Source organism: Podarcis erhardii, assembly GCF_964252035.2.
Source record: "Podarcis erhardii genome assembly, chromosome: 1".
NCBI classification, from domain to species: domain Eukaryota; kingdom Metazoa; phylum Chordata; class Lepidosauria; order Squamata; family Lacertidae; genus Podarcis; species Podarcis erhardii.
In genome coordinates this window covers 15616303-15639146 of record NC_138497.1, presented here as the reverse complement: position 1 = coordinate 15639146, position 22844 = coordinate 15616303, and the positions used below count along the sequence as shown (strand labels likewise).

At 47.8% G+C, this 22844-nt stretch overlaps 1 protein-coding gene across 3 annotated transcripts in view; it reads left to right on the top strand.

Moving 5' to 3' along the window:
- The window catches only part of AMN (amnion associated transmembrane protein), an 85385-nt gene extending 65486 nt beyond the window's left edge, over positions 1–19899 (top strand). For 2 of the 3 annotated variants that reach the window (XM_081862864.1, XM_081862863.1), the window contains exons 8-12: positions 4751–4833; positions 7348–7528; positions 10094–10256; positions 16382–16502; positions 19460–19899. In XM_081862864.1, coding sequence (XP_081718990.1) covers positions 4751–4833; positions 7348–7528; positions 10094–10256; positions 16382–16502; positions 19460–19585 — 674 coding nt within the window. In that variant the 3' untranslated portion in view covers positions 19586–19899. The remainder of the gene's footprint in view (positions 1–4750; positions 4834–7347; positions 7529–10093; positions 10257–16381; positions 16503–19459) is intronic. The other variant, XM_081862865.1, reaches the window with a different exon arrangement.
- The last annotated feature ends 2945 nt before the right edge of the window (positions 19900–22844 follow it).

The following is a 22844-nucleotide window of genomic DNA, read 5'->3' as shown; positions in this document are numbered from 1 at the left end:
GATAGAGGCCTTGCTGCAAAGCTTAAAGCCTGTCGCCGCTACACAAAGATATGGATTGAAGAAAAGGAAATATGAATTGACTCCATCTCGCAGCTTGACCAATCAGGACTGGGAGCGGTTAGGAGCTAGGTGGACTCACAGATCTAAAACAACAACAAGTGTAGACTTGCACAAGCTGACCAGCTTCTGTTTGGACTTGAAATGTTTGTTTTGGGCTTGTCAGAAGTACTTAAAAGCAAGACGCAGGCGGGGGGGCGGGGAGCATCGGCCCGCAATGGCACCCACTTGAGAGGTGCTAGAACTGCACCCCAGCGTTCTCCAGCTGAAAAAGAAGCAGCACTGACTCTTAAGCCATGGATGGGGAATCGTTTTCATCCAGAAAGCCATATGTAAATTTTGGTGGCCACGTTCAAGTGATGGATGGGGCCAGAAGCAAAATGGAGTAATGAATATACAGTGGTACCTTGGGTTCTCAAACGTAATCCGTTCCAGGAGTCCCTTCAACTCCTGAGACGGTTCCAAAACCAAGGCACAGATTCCGATTGGCTGCAGGAGCTTCCTGCACTCAATCGGAAGCTGCATCAGTCATTCAGCTTCCGAAAAACGTTGGGAAACCGGAACACTCACTTCCAGGTTTGCGGCGTTCAGGAGCCGATTTGTTCGTGAACCAAACCGTTTGAGTACCAAGGTACCATTGTACAAAGTACAGCAGGCTGGTTTCTGCAACACACCCATCTCTATCCTTTGTGCAGGCAAGAAAGAGGCATTATCAGAGTTCAAGGATACATTCCACCCAGGGAAAAACATTGAAGGAAGGTGCAAAGTCGGGTTTGTGAGAGCCAAAGCATGGAGAGAAGGGTTGTGGTTTGGAGTCCCAATGGTCTTGGAGGGGCACATTTGTTTGAGTTTCCGCACCCTTGGTTTAAGCGAACTAAGCATGGAGGTTCAGTCTGGGCAGAATTTAGCATTTGGGAGCGGGAGCAACGATGTGGTAGGAAGACAGGTCTAATCTGAGAAGTAGTAGTCTGGAGATGTGAAGGGGAAAGAATAAGCCGATGTGAGTTGCTCCAGCTGTCTGTAAAACGGTGCCCCTTGCAGAGAGGAAGCCAAGTCCCATTAGCATTGATAGAGCAGCAAATTAAATGGATCAGAGTCCCTGTAGAATGGACGCAGCAGCACTGACTCTTTCCATGAAAACGGCACATTATAGCTGTCTCGCACATTGCATTGGGTGGGGGCAGAAGACATTGAGACATAGTGTTGGAAACAAAATCTGCCCTTATTCCCTTATGGGGTACACAAGAGTCCTTTGTAGGTTTTCCATCAGTAGGAGAAGGTAACAGAGGCCAACCAGAGAATATTGAGAAGCAAAGCAGCTAGTAAGCCTGATCTTTATTAAAGCTGTTGCAACAGGGTGCTCCCCTCACACACAGCGGAGGAGCAGAGGAGGACCCAGAACAAAGGTGTGCCCGCCTTTATACAGACATTTTAAATTGCCCAGCCTGGAGTCCAAGACCACCCCCCAGATACATCATACCTACATCACAAAAAGGTGGTCTACAACAGAAATCTGAGTGCGCTGTTTATCTCCTGTCTGGCAAGTTACCTGATTGCCTTTTCTGATAGTCTGGCCATTCCTTTGAGATGGTAATCACTTAATTCCTGAGACAATGGGAAGGTTCCCTCATCCCCTCCCTCCTTGCAGAGAAACATTTGGTCAGATTGGGAGTCAAAACGGTCTCAGGACTGTCTTCCTGTGCTGCTTCAGACATGTGGTTTATATATTTATGTACGTTTGCTTGGTACATTTATGAACATTTATTATATATATAAGACCTTAAAATTTTTATTATAATAGGAAGGTGGCTGATACAGAGTCCATCTAGCTCAGAATTGTTTGCCCTGATTGGCTGTGGCTCTCCAGGTTTCAAGCAGGGGTCTCTCCCTCCCGGCTTCAGCTGAAGATGCCAGGGGTTGATCTTTTGCCTGCCAGGTGTGCATGCACATTAATTCACCTCACATGAAGCTGCCTGAAGCTTGGGCTGTCCCTTCCTTCTTTTCCACCCTGTGTCCATCTGTCTTGGGCACAGGACTTTGCCAATACCTCCCACCTGATCCATTTACCTGCAGATGCAGTGGAAGCGCACCTGGGACCTTCAAAGCATGTTCATCACATATGAACTGTGGAGGCCTCGGCTTCTGCATAGCTTCTAAGATGGTGGCCTTGTAGGTAATTCGTTTGGATGGTTTTGCAGAAATAGCTTGTATAAGAAGGGCCACCTCTACAAATGTGGGGTACGTGTGAGACTGAAGAGTATGCGTGCATGGATCTCAAATGCACACAGCCAGTACGTTTCCAAGCACAATTCAAAGTGTTGGTGCTGACCTTTAAAGCCCTAAATAGCCTCGGTCCAGTATACCTGGACCAGGATCGGTCCAGTATATTGTTCTGGCTGGACACTGAGGTCCAGTGCTGAGGGCCTTCTGGTGGTTTTCTCACTGCGAGAAGTGAGGTTACAGGGAACCAGGCAGAGGGCCTTCTTGGTAGTGGCACCCGCCCTGTGGAACATCCTCCCACCAGATGTCAAAGAGAAGAACAACTACCAGACTTTTAGAAGACATCTGAAGGCAGCCCTGTTTAGGGAAGCTTTTCATGTTTAATAGACTATTGTATTTTAATATTTTGTTGGAAGCCGCCCAGAGTGGCTGGGGAAACCCAGCCAGATGGGCGGGGTGTAAATAATAAATTATTATTATTATATTATAATTAGGTGGAGAGCTCTGGAGAGAGCCAAAGGGTATCTAGTCAACCACCTGGCATGATGTAGAGTGATTTATCCAGCCACTCCTCACAGCTACAGCTCATAATGTGTCACCTGCAAGAGATCAGGTAGAAGAAGAAGAGGAGTTTGGATTTGATATCCCGCTTTATCACTACCCTAAGGAGTCTCAAAGCGGCTAACATTCTCCTTGCCCCTTCTCCCCCACAACAAACACTCTGTGAGGTGAGTGAGGCTGAGAGACTTCAGAGAAGTGTGACTAGCCCAAGGTCACCCAGCAGCTGCATGTGGAGGAGCAAGGAAGCGAACCTGGTTCACCAGATTACAAGTCCACCGCTCTCAGTGGCGTAGTGTGGGGGGTGCAGGGGGGGCCGGCCGCACCAGGCGCAACATCTGGGGGGGGGCGCTCGCCGCCTCCAGAGTCACCAAAGAGCCCGGGCGCAGGCTGTAGCAGAGCCCCATGTCTCGCGGAACCGATGAGCTGTGTGCGCGTCTGGGCTGAAGGCGTCCGGCAGGCAGCGGCTCTCAGCGCTCGCCACGGTCCCCGCGCGTCAGGGCCACGGAGGGTGCGCCAGGCAGCCCCTCCTCACAGCCCCGCCGCTGCAGCTGCTTGGCCATGTTGCATTTTCCTCGCCTCTCTGCCCTCCTCCTCCGGGCAAGCGGCGTCGTTTGGACGGCAGCGCCAGTGGCAACTCGCCTCAGATCACCTGACACGGACTCGCCGCCGCCGCCGTGGCTACCTTACCGTAAATACCCCAGCCCAGGCAGCAGCAAGAAGAAGCTGGCAGCGGCGGCAGGTTAGGGGTTAGGGGCGCAAATTACTTGCCTTGCCCCGGGTGCTGACAACCCACGCTACGCCGCTGACTGCTCTTAACCACTACACTACACTGGCTCACTGGTAAACTATAGAGAATTGCAGAAGAGTTAAGAACTGCAGCAAGTGAGATATGCTACCTGCTACAGGGCCAAGGGTACTCCAGGCCCCAGGAAGTCTACCTTGGGTTTTAAAAATAAGATTGGTGTATATAGCAGAGTTAAAAGCTAGAGAGGTGGAGCTACCGGTCCCACCAGCCCCCGTTCTGCCACATTCACACATCACACACACAGAAGTCCCATTGGTAATGAAGAAAAGGTTCTTGCAGTTTCTTCAACATTACGAGGATGGAATTGGATTCTAAGTCTACAAGGTGGGAGTTGGTTAAATCATGGCTGCATCGTGAGAAAGAGAGAGGGTGGGGAGAGGGGGAATTTGGCCAGAATGTGTATTTTCCCTGACTGTCTGTTAGCCTCAACCCTGCCCTCTGCTGGGCTTAAGCTTGCAGTTTACACATATTTAACTTGTGCACATTCAGTTTTATGCGTTTTGGGGAAATATAATTAAAAATGGTGCTGAAAAGGGCACACATCTGGGGGGGGGGGGAGGAAAGGCTTTGGCAATCCCACCTGCCACTGGACCCAATGTGTCTTGACTACAGTGGAACCTTGTGTTATGTACCGTCCCCCTTGCAAACACTGTGGGTTTCGAGCTCTGCTAACCCGGTTGCGACTTTCGCCCCGGGATGCAAGCGGAAGTCGCGTGCCAGCAGCGCGGCAGCAGCGCGAGGCTCCATTACTGAAAGCGCGCCTCATGTTACGAGCGGTTTCGGGTTACAAACGGACCTCCGGAATGGATTGAGTTCGTAACCAGAGGTACCACTGCGTACACAATTTGGGCTTTAGGTGCAGTCCCCGGAACATAACCCCTGTGTAAGTTGCTGGCTTACTGTATCCAACGATCTAGAAGTGCCAATTAGGATTGTAGGATTGTTCTGGGATTCACAGGGTCATCTAAAAACATGCACCACCCTGCAGCGACCAACTCAGCTGCTAGAGCTATGAATGGCCACCTATAGGTAGGAGGTGCATAGCAATTGCTAAAACAATGGTTATGTTTTCTTGCCTTCTTTCTTTTTTTATATAAAAAACTGCAGGAGCCATCATTTCCTTGGACTATTCTGCTGGTTTTGAGATCGAGGTGTATCAGAACAGAATACTCCACACATTTCTCAGTTTGGTATGTTGTTCTTAGAGCTGCACATGGTTTAAGTGGGGCTGGAGGCCCTCAGTCCACCTGGGAGAAATCAGTATTGCCACTAGAAAACAACAACTTGAGAATGGGAAGAGACAGTTTGGAGGCCAGAGTCATATGCAACTGACTGATATGTGTCCAGCTAACTGCCCCAGCTGACCCACAATGGTTGGTTCTGACTGACTTTGTATATTACCCGTCAACAGTACCCTCAGGACACAGAAATGACAAAACATACAACGGAAGTCACATTGTCATCCTATAACAGCTTCAAAATATAGCTAAAGATAAGCAATTAGCAAACATCGAGAATCCATCTCAGATATAATAATAGGGGATAATATTTCCGAGGCCACACCATCTCCCCTCGGGTCACGCCTCTTTCCCAGGCCACACCCTCTCCCCTCAGGCCACACCTCTTTCCCAGGCCACACCCTCTCCCCATAGGCCGCACCTCTTTCCCAGGCCACACCCTCTCCCCTCAGGCCACACCTCTTTCCCAGGCCACACCCTCTCCCCATAGGCCGCACCTCTTTCCCAGGCCACACCCTCTCCACTCAGGCCACACCTCTTTCCCAGGCCACACCCCTCACCAGCCTTGCATTGCATCCTTCCCAAGTGTTTTTGCCTGGCTGGAATGTGTCCTTGAGCTCTGATCGGGTCTTGCTTGTCTGGATGGAGGTTAGAGAGGGTTGTGTGAATGCATGTAGAAACTACTAGGCTACCTTAAAAATATTAAAATTTATATTGGTTTCTCTGCCCACTTTCCCCCCTGGCTCTTCCCACCTCTGACACGTGGCCCCCAGAATGTTGTCCATGATGGAATGCAGCCCTTCAGCTGAAAAGGTTTCCCAGCTCCTGCTGCAGAGGCTGGGGAAGGAGAGCTGCTGCTTTTGATATGAGGGCAACCAGCCATGCTTCTTGCTTTTCAGATGGAAGGCAAGAGGCAATGTAGTATTCTACAACTGCAATTATTTGTTTTGCTGAAAGGCAATGGGTAAGGGTACAGAAATGTCTCATCACGGCCTGCCAACATGCGGACAATATGATTATCAGCTTCAACGACACATTAAAGGGCTAAAAAGACTAGTGCATTTCTTGCAGTGTCCAGATTGCAAGAATCCGTTCTATATTTGGACCACCCTCACCTGGAGTCCTGTGTGTCCAGTTCTGGGCAGCCCAGTTTAAGAAGGATATTGGAAGGTGTCTTAGAGGAGGAAAGAGATGGCTAGGAAACCACAGCTGAAGGACCTGGGTATATTTAACCTGGCGAGGAGATGATTAAGAGGTGATGTGATGGCCATCTACAAATATCTGAAGGGCTGTGACATAGAAGATGCAGGAATATATCATTTCTGCTCCTCTGGAGCACAAGACCCAAAACTACAAGTAAAGGGGTGAGGATGTTCAATAGTGGAATAGACTATTTGAGAAGGTGGTGGAAATTCCTCCATTTTTAAGCAGATGCACAATGAACACATTTTCAGTAGTGGACTTCCTAGTTCAGCAGAGCTTTTATGCCTCTGCCAACTTTATGACTGTGTGGTGAAGGTTTAGGTATGGGACTTAATCCAATACCCATCATTCCTGAGATGAGGAGCAGCTGAGATGGGGTGATACTTGCTTTCCGTGCCAAACAATTCCTGAGTTCATCTCTTGCCACCTCCAATTAAACTCGCTGGGAAAGACCTTTGTCCAAGACTGGTGAATGTGGCCAGTCAGGGAAGAAGACAATGGAGGGGCAAGTAGACCACTGCCTTCCTATTACAGTGGTACCTTGGTTCTCAAACTTAATCCTTTCCGGAAGTCTGCTCCAAAACCAAAGCGTTCCAAAACCAAGGCACGCTTTCCCATAGAAAGTAATGCAAAACAGATTGCAGACTTTTAAAAACAACCCCTAAAACAGCAATTTAACATGAATTTTACTATCTAATAAGACCACTGATCCATAAAATGAAAGCAATAATCAATTCACTGTACTATAAAATAAAACAGTATTGTAGATGATAAAAAATAAAATTAATTTTTTTTTACCTGCACTGATGATAGTCATTGTTTGGATGGGGGGCTTTTATCCATTTTCACAGTCTCACAATCAATCAATCAGTAGCTGAACTGGAATCCACGCAGTCACGAAATCAAATTAACTGAAAAAGTCTCAAAACAAAAAACACAAAATAAATAGCAAAAACAAAAGCACCAAATATAATCTCCAAATATCACCTCAGAACACTGTAATTGGAAATGGAAGGCTTGAATTACAATGGGGGGACACAAATTATCAGGAAACATAAGGGGGACTCAAAATGGAGCACGTTCAGCTTCCGAAAAAGGGTTTGAAAACTGGAACATCTACTTCCAGTTTTGCAGCGTTTGGGTTCCAAGTTGTTCGTGAACTAAGCTGTTTGAAAACTCAGGTCCCACTGTACAGAGATTCTACCGGGTACACCACAGCAGATATGGTGACTGTGTTCCGTGTGTTGTTTGTGTTTTGCAAAGCCCAAGAATGCAGGAATTCAGGCGGCCGTGTCAAAGGTGCGTGAGCGGCAGACTTACCTGGGAACGCGTAGCTCAGCCTCGTTCATCCAGATTGTACTGGTCGACAACAGGACCGGATCTGAGACGGGGACTCAAGCCGAGCAACTGGCCCAGGGCATCGTGAAGGATATAGCAGAGCATGGTAAGGCTTGCCAGCCCCTTGCTGCTTCAGATCCTGGTTCCGTTGGTCTTGTGTGAAGCCTCCAACACTAGGGTAAAGCATTTTGCCGTAGGCAGCAATCTGTGCCTTGATGGTGTGGCAGGGATGTGCGGATTTGTGGCTTTCAGATTCTCTCAAGTTCAGTTTTCCACATTTCTGCATGACTTACAATAATAATTTATAATAACAATTTTGTTATTTATACCCCACCAATCTGGCTGGGTTTCCTCAGCCACTCTGGCCGGCTTACAGTACATATAAAAACATAGTAAAATATAAACATAAAAAATTTCCTGATACTGGACTGCCTTCAGATGTCTTCTAGAAGTTGTGTAGTTCTTTATCTCCTTGGCCTCTGCTGAGAGGGCATTCCACAGGGAGGGCGTCACTGCCGAGAAGGCCCTCTACCTCGTTCCCTGTAACCTCACTTTTCACAGTGAGGGAACCACCAGAAGACCCTCAGAAGAGGACCTCAGTGTCCAGGCTGAGTGATGGTGGTGGAGATGCTCCTTCAAGTATACTGGGCCGAGGTATGAAATGAGCAAAACAGAAGTGACCCTTTACATGTATTACAAGCCAGGAGAGAGAACTCACTGCAGGAAAATGGTTCCATGCTATTATCATGTTTCTGTCCCTTCATGTCTCTCTATTAAAACACAGGCCGCACTTCACAAAAGAACCCTTGTTTGTTTCCTCATGAAAACCCACCAGGTGTGAATTTCTCCTTTGGAATATCGTTTTGGTTGCATAACCATTTTTGCAAGCAGTTTCCCCTAAAATAATGCATTGCGTGTGTGATTTTTAGCTAGTCTATGTTTGGGGTTTGGGGTTTTTTGGGCACACTGTCCCCTAATATACACATTTTAGTACACATTATTTGATCAGGGAACTGCATCATGACATTCAGAGATGTGTGAATCTTGAAGCATGGCTGTGTTTCGGTTCAGACATTGTTACAGGAAGTGTGAATTAGGTAAAATGCTAACCAAATTGGGTTTATCCACCATAGTTGTGGAGGGGTTATAGCAGGAGGTCTCAGGATCAATCCCTGGCGTCTCCAGGTTAAAGCATCAGGTAACAGGTGATGGGAAAGTCCTTTTGCCAAAGATCTGGGTGAGTGGCTGTGTGCTGGTCCCGGGTTGGGGGGGTTACCGTGCGGCATGGTCTGGGTCCGGTTCTGGGTCGAGGGTCTGGAGGCTGTCCGTCAAGGGCAAAGCGGGGTCCAAGGCAAGAAGCCGGGCGTGGTCAGGAACTCTGGAAGAGCAGGACAGGGTGCTGGCAGGACCAGGTAACCAACGATGTTGCTCCCGCAACCTGGGACTGGGCTGACTGGCCTTTATCTCCTCTGAGGCCTGGGGCGGCCCCGGTCCACAGGTGACTTGCCTCTCCTGGCCTGGAGGCGAGCACTCCTCCTGCGGGAACTTAGTTCCCTCTGCCTCTCTGCCCTGAGCCTCTGCAGTTCCGGAGAGGCTGGAGGGTCACTGGACCCAGAGGCAACCTCAGCTTCCCCTGACAGGGCTGGGAGAGGAGCACCTGCAGGCAATGGATCCTCGATCACCTCCGGAGCCAGAGCGGATTCAGCTGGTGTCTGCTCCTGAGGATCTGGCACAGGTGAGGGCCCTTCAGGTTCAAGCCGCTGCCCCAGCTCAGCTAGTCCTGGAGGCGGGGACTCCAGTGCAGGCTGGGATTCCTCAGGTTCAGCCTCTGAATAGGATTCCCAGGCCATCACAGGCTGCCTTGTAGCAGGTCAAATCTAGCCCAGTGCTCTTTATCTGAGCAATACTAGGTGTGACGAACAAAATATTCTGGTTTGTTTTGAGACAGCCTTCTGCACATCTCCTTCAAGGCCATACACTGAGAGACCACCACAACAGCTGTATGTGCATAGGAGCATTTCCTGACTCTGGGTTTGCTCATGCAAAGCTGAGCATGCCAGAGGCAATACATAAAATATTACTCGAGGCACTGCTTCAAATGGACTGTGCAGTGGATTTGTCAAGCATCGCTTCTCAGTTTTGCCTTGCCTCCACATCATTTACACACAGCTGGGTTTTGGGACCTAAAAACACAGGGAGCAACTGCCTTAGACCATGGGTAGGCAAACTAAGTCCCGAGAGCCGTATGCGGCCCAGTCGCGTTCTAAATCCAGCCCACGAACCGTCCAGGAATCAGCATCTTTTTACATGAGTAGAATGTGTCCTTTTATTTAAAATGCATCTCTGGGTTATTTGTGGGGCATAGGAATTCATTCAATCCCCCCCCCCAAAAAAAATATAGTCCAGCCCCCCACAAGGTCTGAGGGACAGTGGACCGGGCCCCTGCTAAAAAAGTTTGCTGGCCCCTGCCTTAGACCATTGGTCCACCCAGCCTCATATTGTCAACTCTGGGGATGCCAAAGATTGAAGCTGAGATCCTTCCCAAATTGGGCAACTTCATTCTCATGGGGGAAAGATGTACTAAAGTACTGTGAAAGGAAGCTGGTTGAAGCTCCATGCAAACTAATTGGACACCTCATCAGGGCGGTAACATTTTGTTTGGCTTTTGCAGGAGTGCCGTTTGGTATTGCGGTAAGGACCCTGCATGCAGCCACTGGCAGTAACCGGAGTACTCATGAGGCTGGTGCTACAATTGCTGGGACAGTCGTTGTTCTGTTCCTTGTCTTGCTGCTCTTGGGAGCTGTTCTGCTACTCTACAGAAAAGGGACCTTAAGGTAACAGGACTGGGCTACATATTCAGTATGTGGTATGGTATTTCGGGAACCGTATGTACCATGGGAGAGCACATATAAATGCTCCTCTGCAATTTTTTATTTTTTTAAAAAAATCTTTGCATGCAGAAAACAAGCATGGCAGGAAGAAGGCGAGGTTGGAATTTTGCCCCTTGGCATGCTAGGTTTTGATAGGTTCTCAGGCCCACCCAGACACACAATGCAAAGTAGTGGCCAGCATTCTCCAGCAATCATCACATCTGTTGCTCTCCCGTGTTGGTACGAAAGTTCATCATTCAGTATGAAAACAAAAACTCCCATGGAGCTGGCCTTGTGTCAGGGGTGAGCCAGCAATAAATCACAAGGACTAAGTGAAGAAACAAGGCCTGCTCAGGAGTGTCAGGCCTAACGAGTTCAGCAACTCTTATTCATAAGTCTTGCCCCTATGAGGAGTTGTGGAGGCCGAAGATCCTTGCCTTCCCTGAGCTGCCGAAGTATCTTCTTCCCCTGAGTCCTTCCCAAGTCATCTGAGACTATGCCAGTGTGCCTGTCTCTGCTTCTCCCTCTTCATACTTCTTCTGGTCCTGGGAGACCAGGGGAGAGGGGAGCCTTAGAATCATAGAATCATAGAGTTGGAAGAGACCACAAGGGCCATCGAGTCCAACCCCCTGCCAAGCAGGAAACACCATCAGAGCAGTCCTGACATATGGTTGTCAAGCCTCTGCTTAAAGACCTCCAAAGAAGGAGACTCCACCACACTCCTTGGCAGCAAATTCCACTGTCGAACAGCTCTTACTGTCAGGAAGAATTTCAAACTACAAGACTTCTAAACTAAAAATTCCCAAACGGTATAACATTCCTCATAGGGAAGTTACTCCAACCCCAGAGTGGCTGGGGAAACCCAGTCAAATGGGTGGGGTACAAATAAGAAACATTATTATTGTTGTTGTTGTTGCTGCTGCTGCTGCTCTTTTGCGAACCTCTTCCAGCTCTGCAATATCCTCACTGAGTTGACCAGAACTATACACAGTATTCCAAGTGTGATCACACATGGATCTCTATAATGGTACAGTGGTACCTCGCGAGACGAAATTAATCCGTTCCATGAGGCTCTTCGTATAGCGGTTTTTTCATCTTGCGAAGCAAGCCCATTGACAGCTTAGCGGATTAGTGCTATTAGCGGTTTAGCGGCTTTTAGCGGATCAGCTGATAAGCGGCTTATCAGCAGATCAGCTGATAAGCGGTTTAGCGGCTTAGGAAAAGGGGGGGGAAAGGGGGAAAAACCCGCAGGAACTCGCAAGACATTTCGTCTTGCGAAGCAAGCCCATAGCGAAATTCGTTTTGCGAAGCGCCTCCAAAACGGAAAACCCTTTCGTCTAGCGGGTTTTCCGTCTTGCGAGGCGTTCGTCTTGCGGGGCACTACTGTATTCTGGCATTGGCAGTTTTGCGCATATATAATTAAATTTTCAAATTTACATTTCAAAATATTTATTTAAACAACCTTAAATCAATGACTTCCCTTCTTCTCTTTCCATGGTTCATTTTGCAAACCATGTTGTTCTTTAGTTGTTTAGTTGTGTCTGACTCTTCGTGACTCCATGGACCAGAGCACGCCAGGCACTCCTGTCTTCCACTGCCTCCTGCAGTTTGGTCAAACTCATGCTGGTAGCTTCGAGAACACTGTCCAACCATCTCGTCCTCTGTTGTCCCCTTCTCCTTGTGCCCTCAATCTTTCCCAACATCAGGGTCTTTTCCAGGGAGTCTTCTCTTCTCATGAGGGGGCCAATTTCCTTCAGAATGGATAGGTTTGATCTTCTTGCAGTCCATGGGACTCTCAAGAGTCTCCTCCAGCACCATAATTCAAAAGCATCAATTCTTTGGCAACCAGCCTTCTTTATGGTCCAGCTCTCACTTCCATACATCACTACTGGGAAAACCATAGCTTTAACTATACGGACCTTTTTCTCTGCTTTTTAAGATGCTGTCTAGGTTTTCCATAACTTTTCTCCCAAAAAGCAGGCATCTTTTAATTTCATGACTGCTGTCACCATCTGCAGTGATCATGAAACCCAAGAAAGTAAAATCTCTCACTGCCTCCATTTCTTCCCCTTCTATTTGCCTGGAGGTGATGGGCCCAGTGCACATGATCTTAGTTTTTTGATGTTGAGCTTCAGGCTATATTTTACTCTCATCTGCATATCTGAGGTTGTTGATATTTCTTCCGGCGATCTTAATTCCGGCTTAATTGCATACCATACATCCCTGCATATTTTGCATGAATTAAACCATTCCATAATCCATTGTTATATCCACCAAAACTTATTTACACTGTTGAATTTGTCTTAATGCTGCCAGCATTTTTAAATGGAACACAATTTTCACCCATATATTCAGTAAACATTTTCCAGTCTTCTTTGAACATACAGTGGTACCTCGGGTTAAGTACTTAATTTGTTCCGGAGGTCCGTTCTTAACCTGAAACTGTTTTTAACCTGAAGCACCACTTTAGCTAATGGGGCCTCCTGCTGCCACCGCGCCGCTGGAGCCTGATTTCTGTTCTTATCCTGAAGCAAAGTTCTTAACTTGAAGCACTATTTCTGGGTTAGCGGAGTCTGTAACCTGAAGTATATGTAACCTGAAGCGTATGCAACCTGAGGTACCACTGTACATTCTTGTTCTCTTTGTTGTTGTTGTTGTTTAGTCGTTTAGTCGTGTCCGACTCTTCGTGATCCCATGGACCAGAGCACGCCAGGCACTCCTGTCTTCCACTGCCTCCCGCAGTTTGGTCAAACTCATGCTGGTATCTTCGAGAACACTGTCCAACCATCTTGTCCTCTGTCGTTCCCTTCTCCTTGTGCCCTCAATCTTTCCCAACATCAGGGTCTTTTCCAGGGAGTCTTCTCTTCTCATGAGGTAGCCAAAGTACTGGAGCCTCAGCTTCAGGATCTGTCCTTCCAGTGAGCACTCAGGGCTGATTTCCTTCAGAATGGATAGGTTTGATCTTCTTGCAGTCCATGGGACTCTCAAGAGTCTCCTCCAGCAGCAGAATTCAAAAGCATCAATTCTTCGGCGATCAGCCTTCTTTATGGTCCAGCTCTCACTTCCATACATCACTACTGGGAAAACCATAGCTTTAACTATACGGACCTTTGTTGGCAAGGTGATGTCTCTGCTTTGTAAGATGCTGTCTAGGTTTGCCATCGCCTTTCTCACAAGGAGCAGGCGTCTTTTAATTTCGTGGCTGCTGTCACCATCTGCAGTGATCATGGAGCCCAAGAAAGTAAAATCTCTCACTGCCTCTACTTCTTCCCCTTCTATTTGCCAGGAGGTGATGGGACCAGTGGCCATGATCTTCGTTTTTTTGATGTTGAGCTTCAGACCATATTTTGCGCTCTCATCTTTCACCCTCATTAAAAGGTTCTTTAATTCCTCCTCACTTTCTGCCATCAAGGTTGTGTCATCTGCTTATCTGAGGTTGTTGATATTCTTGTTCTCTTATTCCATGTTAAATCTGCAAGCTCTACATATTCCATCAGTTTATGTTGCCATTCTTCTTTGCTTGGGACCTCGCTCATTTTCCAGGGAGTTTTGCTTTCCGTCCTTTCCTAACCATCTGTAGCATGGAATTGGACCCCTTTTCGCAGCTTCTGCACAACTCAGTATTGTCTACATGGGCAGTGGCTCTCCAGGATCTCAGGCAGGGATCTCTCCTTTCCCTGGAGATAACTCAGATTGAACCTGGGACCTCCTACATGCAGAGTAGACATGCTAACCATTGACAGACCCCAGATCTTCCTATGCCTATGCTATAGGCAGGAGGCGGGTGGGTGGAGAGAGCTTGCCAGGCAGCCCTTTCCGCTGCCCTAGACTGACCCGCTTGCTCATCGCCATTCTGCCGTTTCAGTAGACTATATAATCACATGCTGCAGATATCCAGTGGGCGTAGTGGTTGGTCATGGTGCGTGCGTGCCCTTGGCAAGCTTCCAGCTGAAGTCCCAAATGCTCCTTCTATGCGCTCTCAGGGGTAATCTCCGTTCTCGGTGTGTTCCACCAGCTGGCAAACCAATGCGCCATGCTCTGTGCGCTTGGGCTGTTCCTGTTCATTAGTGCTAGCCGTTCGCCCCCCCCCCACACACACACACCAGGCAGCAAAGCTCCTGGGCCTTGCTTGTTTTCCTTGCTAGTGTCAAGCTGATTAGCATTTCCCAGCAATAAAACAGGAGCTTCGTTTAATTTCTAAATAAAACTCCAAACTTCCGTTGCTGAGAATATAGCATGCATTTCCCTGTGGTGTGGATTTGGAAACTGGGTTTTCTCTTGAGACAAAATGTCCTCTCTCTCCCCCTCTCCCTCCTTTTTTTTTAAAGGCAGGAGGTGTTTGGAGGAAATCTTTTTGTAAATAGAGGATCAGAGCAACCAGGCAAGGAACCTTCCTGTTCTGTGCCTATTTGCATTATCGGTTGTCCTGGGAAAATGTTCATTGAAGTCACTACAGCCCAGCGGCTAGGCGTAGCGTGGGTTGTCAGCACCCGGGGCAAGGCAAGTAATTTGCGCCCCCTAACCCGGGGCAAGGCAAGTAATTTGCGCCCCTAACCCCTAACCTGCCGCCGCTGCCAGCTTCTTCTTGCTGCTGCCTGGGCTGGGGTATTTACGGTAAGGTAGCCACAGCAGCAGCGGGTCCGTGTCAGGTGATCTGAGGCGAGTTGCCGCTGGCGCTGCCGCCCAAACGACGCTGCTTGCCCAGAGGAGGAGGGCAGAGAGGCGAGGAAAATGCAACATGGCCCAGCAGCTGCAGCGGCGGCGGCGGCGGGGCTGTGAGGAGGGGCTGCCTGGCACACCCTCCGCAGCCCTGACGCGCAGGGACCGCGGTGAGCGCTGAGAGCCACTGCCTGCCAGACGCCTTCAGCCTGGACGCGCGCACAGCTCGTCGGTTCCGCGAGACATGGGGCTCTGCTACAGCCTGCGCCCGAGGCTCTTCGGTGACTCCGGAGGCGGTGAGCGCCCCCCCCCCCCGATGTTGCGCCCGGTGCGGCCGGCCCCCCTGCACCCCCCACGCTACGCCACTGCTACAGCCTGTTGGTTTGTGACTATAATCAGGTGGTGAGTAAGAGGGTGGATTGAGTTTGAAATGGTCAACAACTCGAGACAAGACAAGGGTCTCTTGACTCATTTCTCCTGATCCCAGGTTAAGCAATCATGTAAGTTATGCGACTGTCGTCATCAATGGTGTTTCAGTTTCATGGTCACTTGTTCAAACATACACACTATATATACACCCAGTGCTTTTTGGGGGGGAGGGGGTTGCGCAAGGGTACACATACCCCTAAACATTTTGTGAATCTAACGGGAGAAGAATCTAAAAAAAATATTTTTTTTAGTTTCTTCTCTAGCACTGTGAATCGTCAGGTCTACAGAGCCTTGCGGGGGGGGGGGGGGAGCAATAGCCAAGAAGCAACTTGACATGAGGGTGGCATGATCAGGTGCAGTAAAGGTGAAGCAGATGCAAGAGGCAGGGGTTAGGACAGGGCAAGCTTGCCAGGGAAGGAGTTCTTTTGTAGGGGAAGTGGAAGGGTCAAGACTTCTCACATGACCTCTGTTGGCCTACTGGTGATCAAGAGGTAAGGTAAAGGTAAAGGACCCCTAAACGGTTAAGTCCATTCAGAGGTGACAATGGGGTTGTGGCGTCCATCTCGCTTTCAGGCTGAGGGAGTTTGTCCACAGACAGCTTTCTGGGTCATGTAGCCAGCAGGACTAAACCGCTTCTGGCACAACAGAACACCGTGACGGAAACCAGAGCACACGGAAATGCCGTTTACCTTCCTGCCACAGTGGTACCTATTTATCTACTTGCACTGGTGTGCTTTCGAACTGCAAGGTTGGCAGGAGCTGGGACAGAGCAACAGGAACTCACTCTGTTGCGGGGATTCAAACCGCTGGCCTCAAGAAGCCTCTCGTCTCTGACTGTCCACCTTCCTTCGGCCAGTGTTCAGTGATGGTGCATAGCTTAAATCTTTGACCATTCCCTGAGTTCAGGGCCTCCAAATGAAACCTCTTATGAGATCAACACAGAATCATAGTATTTCATGGCTGCTGTTTGTGCTGATTTCCAGTCATTTCTCCTTCTACAGATCTCTCGCGTCCGTTCATTTTACCTCCTTGTGGAGCCGAAAAAGGGACCTGGATCCTTCAGGAGAAGCAGCCGACAAGGGGTTTGATAATCCCATTTTCGACACACCATGTGACCCAGTGGTAATAATTCCATCTTTATGTAAATCATCATCTTGCAACAGTAGCTCCTTCTGCATCATCTTAGCACAGAGAGAAGTCTGCTGTGCAAGTCAATGGATCCCAAAAATGAACGGCTATGAAGCTGCATGAATGCCCAGTTGCAGCTTATGTTCATAGCGTAGCTTGCAGTAAAGCCAGGGGATTCTTTTAAATGGCAGCAGGGTGGGGGGTGGTTAGATAGTAACCCCCCTCAGGGCAGGGATCAGCCCCCTCGTATGGTGCAATGCACATTTCATGGCAATGTAGAAATAAATAATGAAATTGTTAAGGCAGGAGAAGAAAGGAGGATTTATATTCCAAGTGCTCAACAAAGATCCTTCTGTGCACCCGGAGGCTTCCCCCCAACCACCCCCTTTCTCCTGATTCAGAGACTCCAGAATCCTATAGACTCATTTCAGTCACTGGGCAAGATGCTAAAATATTTTCTGGTATTTTAGCTAATAGATTGGCAAATATATTACCGTATTTTTCGCTCCATAAGACGCACTTTTCCCCTCCTAAAAAGTAAGGGGAAATGTGTGTGCGTCTTATGGAGCGAATGCAGGTGGGAGGCTCTGCTCAGCGTTCCCTTTAAAGAGCCGCATGGAGCATGTGTGCGGGTTTTTCCCCGAGGAGGGAGAAGGGCAGCCCGTCACAGCCAGGTACCTAGTATAATCCATGCAGGTCAAGCAGGTTTCATTAAGCATAGGCATATAGCAGTTCCTGCATGTAAGATGCCGAATGCAGTCTATTACGGAAAACTGTCGAGAAATTCATGTGCGATCGCTTCATTAGATGCTCATAAAGCTTTTGATAAAATGCATGGGAATTATTTGTACCTAGTCCTCTCTCAAAAGAACTTTGATGATGGTTTTCTATTAGCGTCACAACCTTTATATACTAATAGCAAGGCAGTAGTTAGGGTTAATGTACACGACTCTTCCACTCTGTAGATGTACAGAGAGGTACAAAGCAAGGCTGCCCTCTGTCCCTGCTACCTTTCATGTTTGCAATGGAGCCACTCGCAAACGCTGTTCAAAATAATAATAAAATCAACGGCGTTATATGTAACGGTCAATGCTATCCACTCAATTTGCTTGCTGATGATATAGCACTGGTGGTCTCTGATCCAGAAGTGTCGCTAATGGAGGCCATTGGGGAAATTAAAGCATTTGGTAGATTTGACAGGATTGAGAAATAATAGAACAAAATCAGAATGGTTGCATCTGAATGTACCAGTTGATTTACAAGGTGAATTAAGAGAGAAGACAGGCTTTCAGATCTGTCCACGATATATTAAATATCTTGGAATTCACCACACTTCCACATTCTTCGTTCCAGCAGTCCAGGCTGGAATATCCCCAAACCCACCAAACTATAGATTTAGGACTAAACCACATGTAACACTGAGCACATCAGCAGCACACCCCCATTTGTTAAAAAGCAGCAATCAGGAGGTATCTTTGATTTAACCATTTACATGCACCACAGTTGCTTTCTGGTTTGAACCCCCCAAGTCAAGAAAGAGTGCAATTGTGAAAAGCATGCTTAACACAGCATGCAGTTTGGTCCTTAGAATAAAGCAAAGATAGGGGAAAGGTTTTGTGCAGTATAAGCAACTTTGCATGCATATATATATATATATATATATATGCAGGTTTTGGTGTCCTCGGAAGTTCCCAGGCTAGTGTGCCTTTTCTTCTTTTGTTCCTTAATTACTTGAGAGATATCTTGAGTGATTTCTTGAGTGATATCCTGAGTACCACTTAGGTGGGTCATTAGGTGTGGATTAGTTGTTAAAGTCTTTGTGTCTTGACCTCTTGAACTTTGTGAAGAGTTTTCCTGAGAAGATGGCTTGTGTCAGCCAGATCTGTGTTGGCGTTCTGTGTGCCTCTGGATCTGGTGTCAGTTTTTGTGGGGAGGGCTAATTTCCAGATGTCTGGCAAGCGGGATGTGTCGTCACGCTTGTTCATGTTGTGAGGGTGTTTCTCTATCTCGATGGCTTCCATGATTATTCTCTTGTGGTGATGTTCCGTGTTAAAGAGCAATTTGGAATCTGCAAAATTAATTTCGCCAACACCAATCAACCACACCAGACCCAAACCCAGACCCTCTCCACAGATGAATTACAGACACCATCCAGTAGCCAATCCATGGTGGCACCTCCGGATGCTGCACCCCCCTGCAATCCCTACACAGATCTGGCTGACACAAGCCACAAAACCACAGCTCGCCCCTATACACGAAGCCAAGCCAGAGCACAACTAAGTACAGTACAGCCATCTTCTCAGGAAAACTCTTCACAAAGTTCAAGAGGTCAAGACACAAAGACTTTAACAACTAATCCACACCTAATGACCCACCTAAGTGGTACTCAGGATATCACTCAAGAAATCACTCAAGATATCTCTCAAGTAATTAAGGAACAAAAGAAGAAAAGGCACACTAGCCTGGGAACTTCCTCTCTGCCCAGAACATTGGAGGCTATACACCACACCCCCTCTACAGTATTTATAGGAACTCAAACACTGAGATCCTGCTCTGTTCCAGTAACAAGAAGCCGAAAGCACCAGCCTGAAGATGACGAGTGAGACCTCGTCGAAACGTCGCCTAGACACCCCAACTTTTACACGGGAAGACACCCGAGGACACCAAAACCTGCATTCCTGTACCCGTGAAAATCTACGAAAGCATATATATATATATATATATATATATATCCCCAGATATCCAGTTTTGCTAAGTGCAGAAGTGGGTTATCATGCGCACAGCAAACGAACAGCCTTGAGCATTGCTTTGTGAAACGTAAGTGCTGCGTTGACAATATGGATTCATCTCAACCCACAAGATCGACTTTCTCTTCAAAGGATTTAAGCTCCAGAGTTATATTTTGCACCAGCCGCATTAAACACTCTGGTCTCTCTCTCTCTCTCTTCTAGGCTTTAGCTGGTGCATGCTCCGTGGAGGAGGAGGAGGAGAAGGAGGCACCGAAGGAGATGGCGAGCAAAAATAGCGAGCTCTATTACATTAATCCTTTATATGATGAAACGGAACTTTGTGCTTAACATCAAAGCTGTCAGAGGAAGACTATCCTGTCATCCTGTACTTTGCTTGCCGTTTCAACAGCCTCAGCCACTGCGGAGACCAGTTCACCAATGCACAGATCCTGCTCACTTCAGTGGGGACAGTGCAGAAGCATTCCCTGGTGATCGGCCCCCAAAGCTATTTTGACGCCGCCTTGTCTTAAAAATACTGCTTAATTTTCAAATGGGAGAGCATATCAAATTGCTGGGTGGTCCTCATGAAAATCAGAAAGGGTCTGCAAATCTTTTTCTCATCAGTAGTGGAATATGTGTCGTCACTGAATTTCAATAAAGAATGCCTATCGCACTAAAGCAATTAGAGCCTATTTCGTATCATTTGTGCATTGCTATTCCCTCCCATCCTTAAGGGAGAGCAATGAGTGGGATGGCATCGCCCAAGAACCTCTCCACCTGCCTGGTGACTGTGGAATGCCCTCCCATCAGATGTCAATGAGACAAACAACTACCAGACTTTTAGACGACATCTGAAGGCAGCCCTGTTTAGGGAAGCTTTTAATGCATTTTTAATATTTTGCTGGAAGCCGCCCAGAGTGGCTGGGGAAGCCCAGCCAAATGGGTGGGGTATAAATAAATTATTATTATTATTATTATTATTATTATTATTATTATTATTATTCCCCAACAGCTTAGGGTAGGCTTGGGAGTCAAGGGCAGGTGGCGCACCGAATGGCACCCCCCTCAGTGAGGACACCCGGGGTGGTCCGCCCCCCGACCCCCTTCCTACGCCCCTGCTTGCATGCAGAACGTCCCACATTCAAACGCTAATATCTCTGGCTAGGGCTGGGGAAGACTTTCTGGCTGAAAACGTGTCATGTTCTCTGCCACTCAGAATAGACACAGTACCGAGCTAGATGGAGCAATAGCCTGGGTCAATATATGGCAGCTTCCTGCATTGCTGGACTTCTAGCTGAACTCAATAGCTTGGAATCTACATCTGAATTCTCACAGAATTTTGGAACAGTCTCTCTCTTTTAATGATCCTCACCATCAAATTGCTGCCTTGTAGAAAGGCACCTTGAAAGGAGATGAATTCAGGCACACACACCCCCGCCAATGAATTCTCAGTGAGAATTCGCATATTTTCTTCTTCTAGTGCTTCGCTCAGCATTGTAGGGGCTGCATATGCAATCAGGCAGTGATTTGTGTGAACAGGACTGGCACAGATAAGTTTCAATGTCACTTGCTTGTTCCTCTGGCTGCTTTTAGAGAGATTATCTAGAGATTTTCTCGGCAGAATTCTTAGCAAGTGCTCCCTTCCTCCCGTCTTTTACTTACGCTCAGATTTTCTCGTTTCATTTTATCGGAGTCTGACATTTGGTCTCATAGCTTCTTTGGGATTCTCCAGATGGTTTTCTGATGCCAGAAGAGAAATACGTTGACAGAATGAGAAAGGTGAAGAGAGGTGAGGTGCAAAGGACCCTGGGTAAGATCACAGACACATTCACACATGCAAACCCAGACCTTTAGAACAGGGGTGGGGAAGCCTTCTGAGCCCAAGGACTCAGCGATACAGCTGCAAATAAAACATGTTGTAAAGTGCAATATACAAATGTGACACCAGATGGCAACAGTGAGCTAGGACAAATTCAATGTATTTTTCAAAACGTTGTTTTTTTTTAAAGAATTTTTCTATGTGTGAAGATTCCACCTATGTCTTGCCTTCCATGGTGGGGAACATTTTGAGAGCTGTGGGTCAGGGACAGGAAGGGGCAGGGGGAAATGGGGGCAGAACAGTGTATGTGACTCTTACCTTCACACAATTCATTACTTTCCTGTCATGCAAAGGACACTCAAACTCCTTGACAGGAGCAAGCCAGCAGTAAATCACACTGAGCAAGTTGAAGCTGATTCTTTATTAGCAAAAACAGGATCTGCAGAGGAGTGTCAGGTCTAATGAGCACAGCAACTCATCTTCGGCAGGTCTCCCATGAAGCCATTGCTGAGATTGAATGCCCCAACCTTCCCACAGCTGCCCTCCTCTCCAGGGTTGTCCTCAAGCAACCTGAGACTGAGCTTGAGTGAAGCTAACTTCTCCTCAGTCTTCTTCATGCCTCTCCTGATTCTGGGAGACCAGGAGGGAGAGGGGAGCTTGTCACAACAGGAGGGGGAAACACCTGTGACTCTCCACCAGCCTGACTCATCTCTGCCTCTTGGCCTCCCTCCTCTCCTGCTTCAGCTTCTGCTCCTGATTCTGGACTGCTCTCTGCCACAGATCCCCCCTGCCCACTTGTTGTTGTTTAATTGTGTCCAACTCTTCGTGACCCCATGGACCAGAGCGGGCCAGGCACTCCTGTCTTCCACTGCCTCCCACAGTTTGGTCAGACTCATGCTGGTAGCTTCAAGAACACTGTCCAACCATCTCATCCTCTGTCGTCCCCTTCTCCTTGTGCCCTCCATCTTTCCCAACATCAGGGTCTTTTCCAGGGAGTCTTCTCTTCTCATGAGGTGGCCAAAGTCTTGGAGCCTCAGCTTCACGATCTGTTCTTCCAGTGAGCACTCAGGGCTGATTTCCTTCAGAATGGAGAGGTTTGATCTTCTTGCAGTCCATGGGACTCTCAAGAGTCTCCTCCAGCACCATAATTCAAAAGCATCAATTCTTCGGCGATCAGCCTTCTTTATGGTCCAGCTCTCACTTTCATACATCACTACTGGGAAAACCATAGCTTCAACTATACGGACCTTTGTTGGCAAGGTGATGTCTCTGCTTTTTTGCATTTTTTTGCCCCAGCCCACTAATCTCTGTTATTTCTTCAGTTTATGACAACTCCTCCTCCTAGCCTTTCCCTCTTCTCCCTTCAACCACTCATTGTGGCAGGGCGGGGCCTGGCAACACCTACAATCATCCCATCTTATGGTGTTTTCCCAGCGTGACGGATTGGGTGGGAGAGAGAAAGAAAGAGAACATGCATCCAAAAGGGTATGCAAGGTATTTGCCCCATTCCTGGAGTTGATTGTTCAGCAATGTTCCTTCACGAAAACGGGAAGGAGAGATTAAAAAGGATTTCCCCTTGGTTCTTCTTGGACAAGTTATAAGCATCACTTCATAGATTTGACAGAAAGCTTAGGGCTTTGCAGGAAAGCAAGGAGGAAACTCAGTCCTCCGACTCCTTATTCTCCCTCCATTCTCGGCCTCCATTGCATCCGCTAGCTCTCGCCCGGCGCAATTATTTAGTATAATTCGGTCTTTAACGTCCCTCGAAGGACAGCCAAATTTAAATAA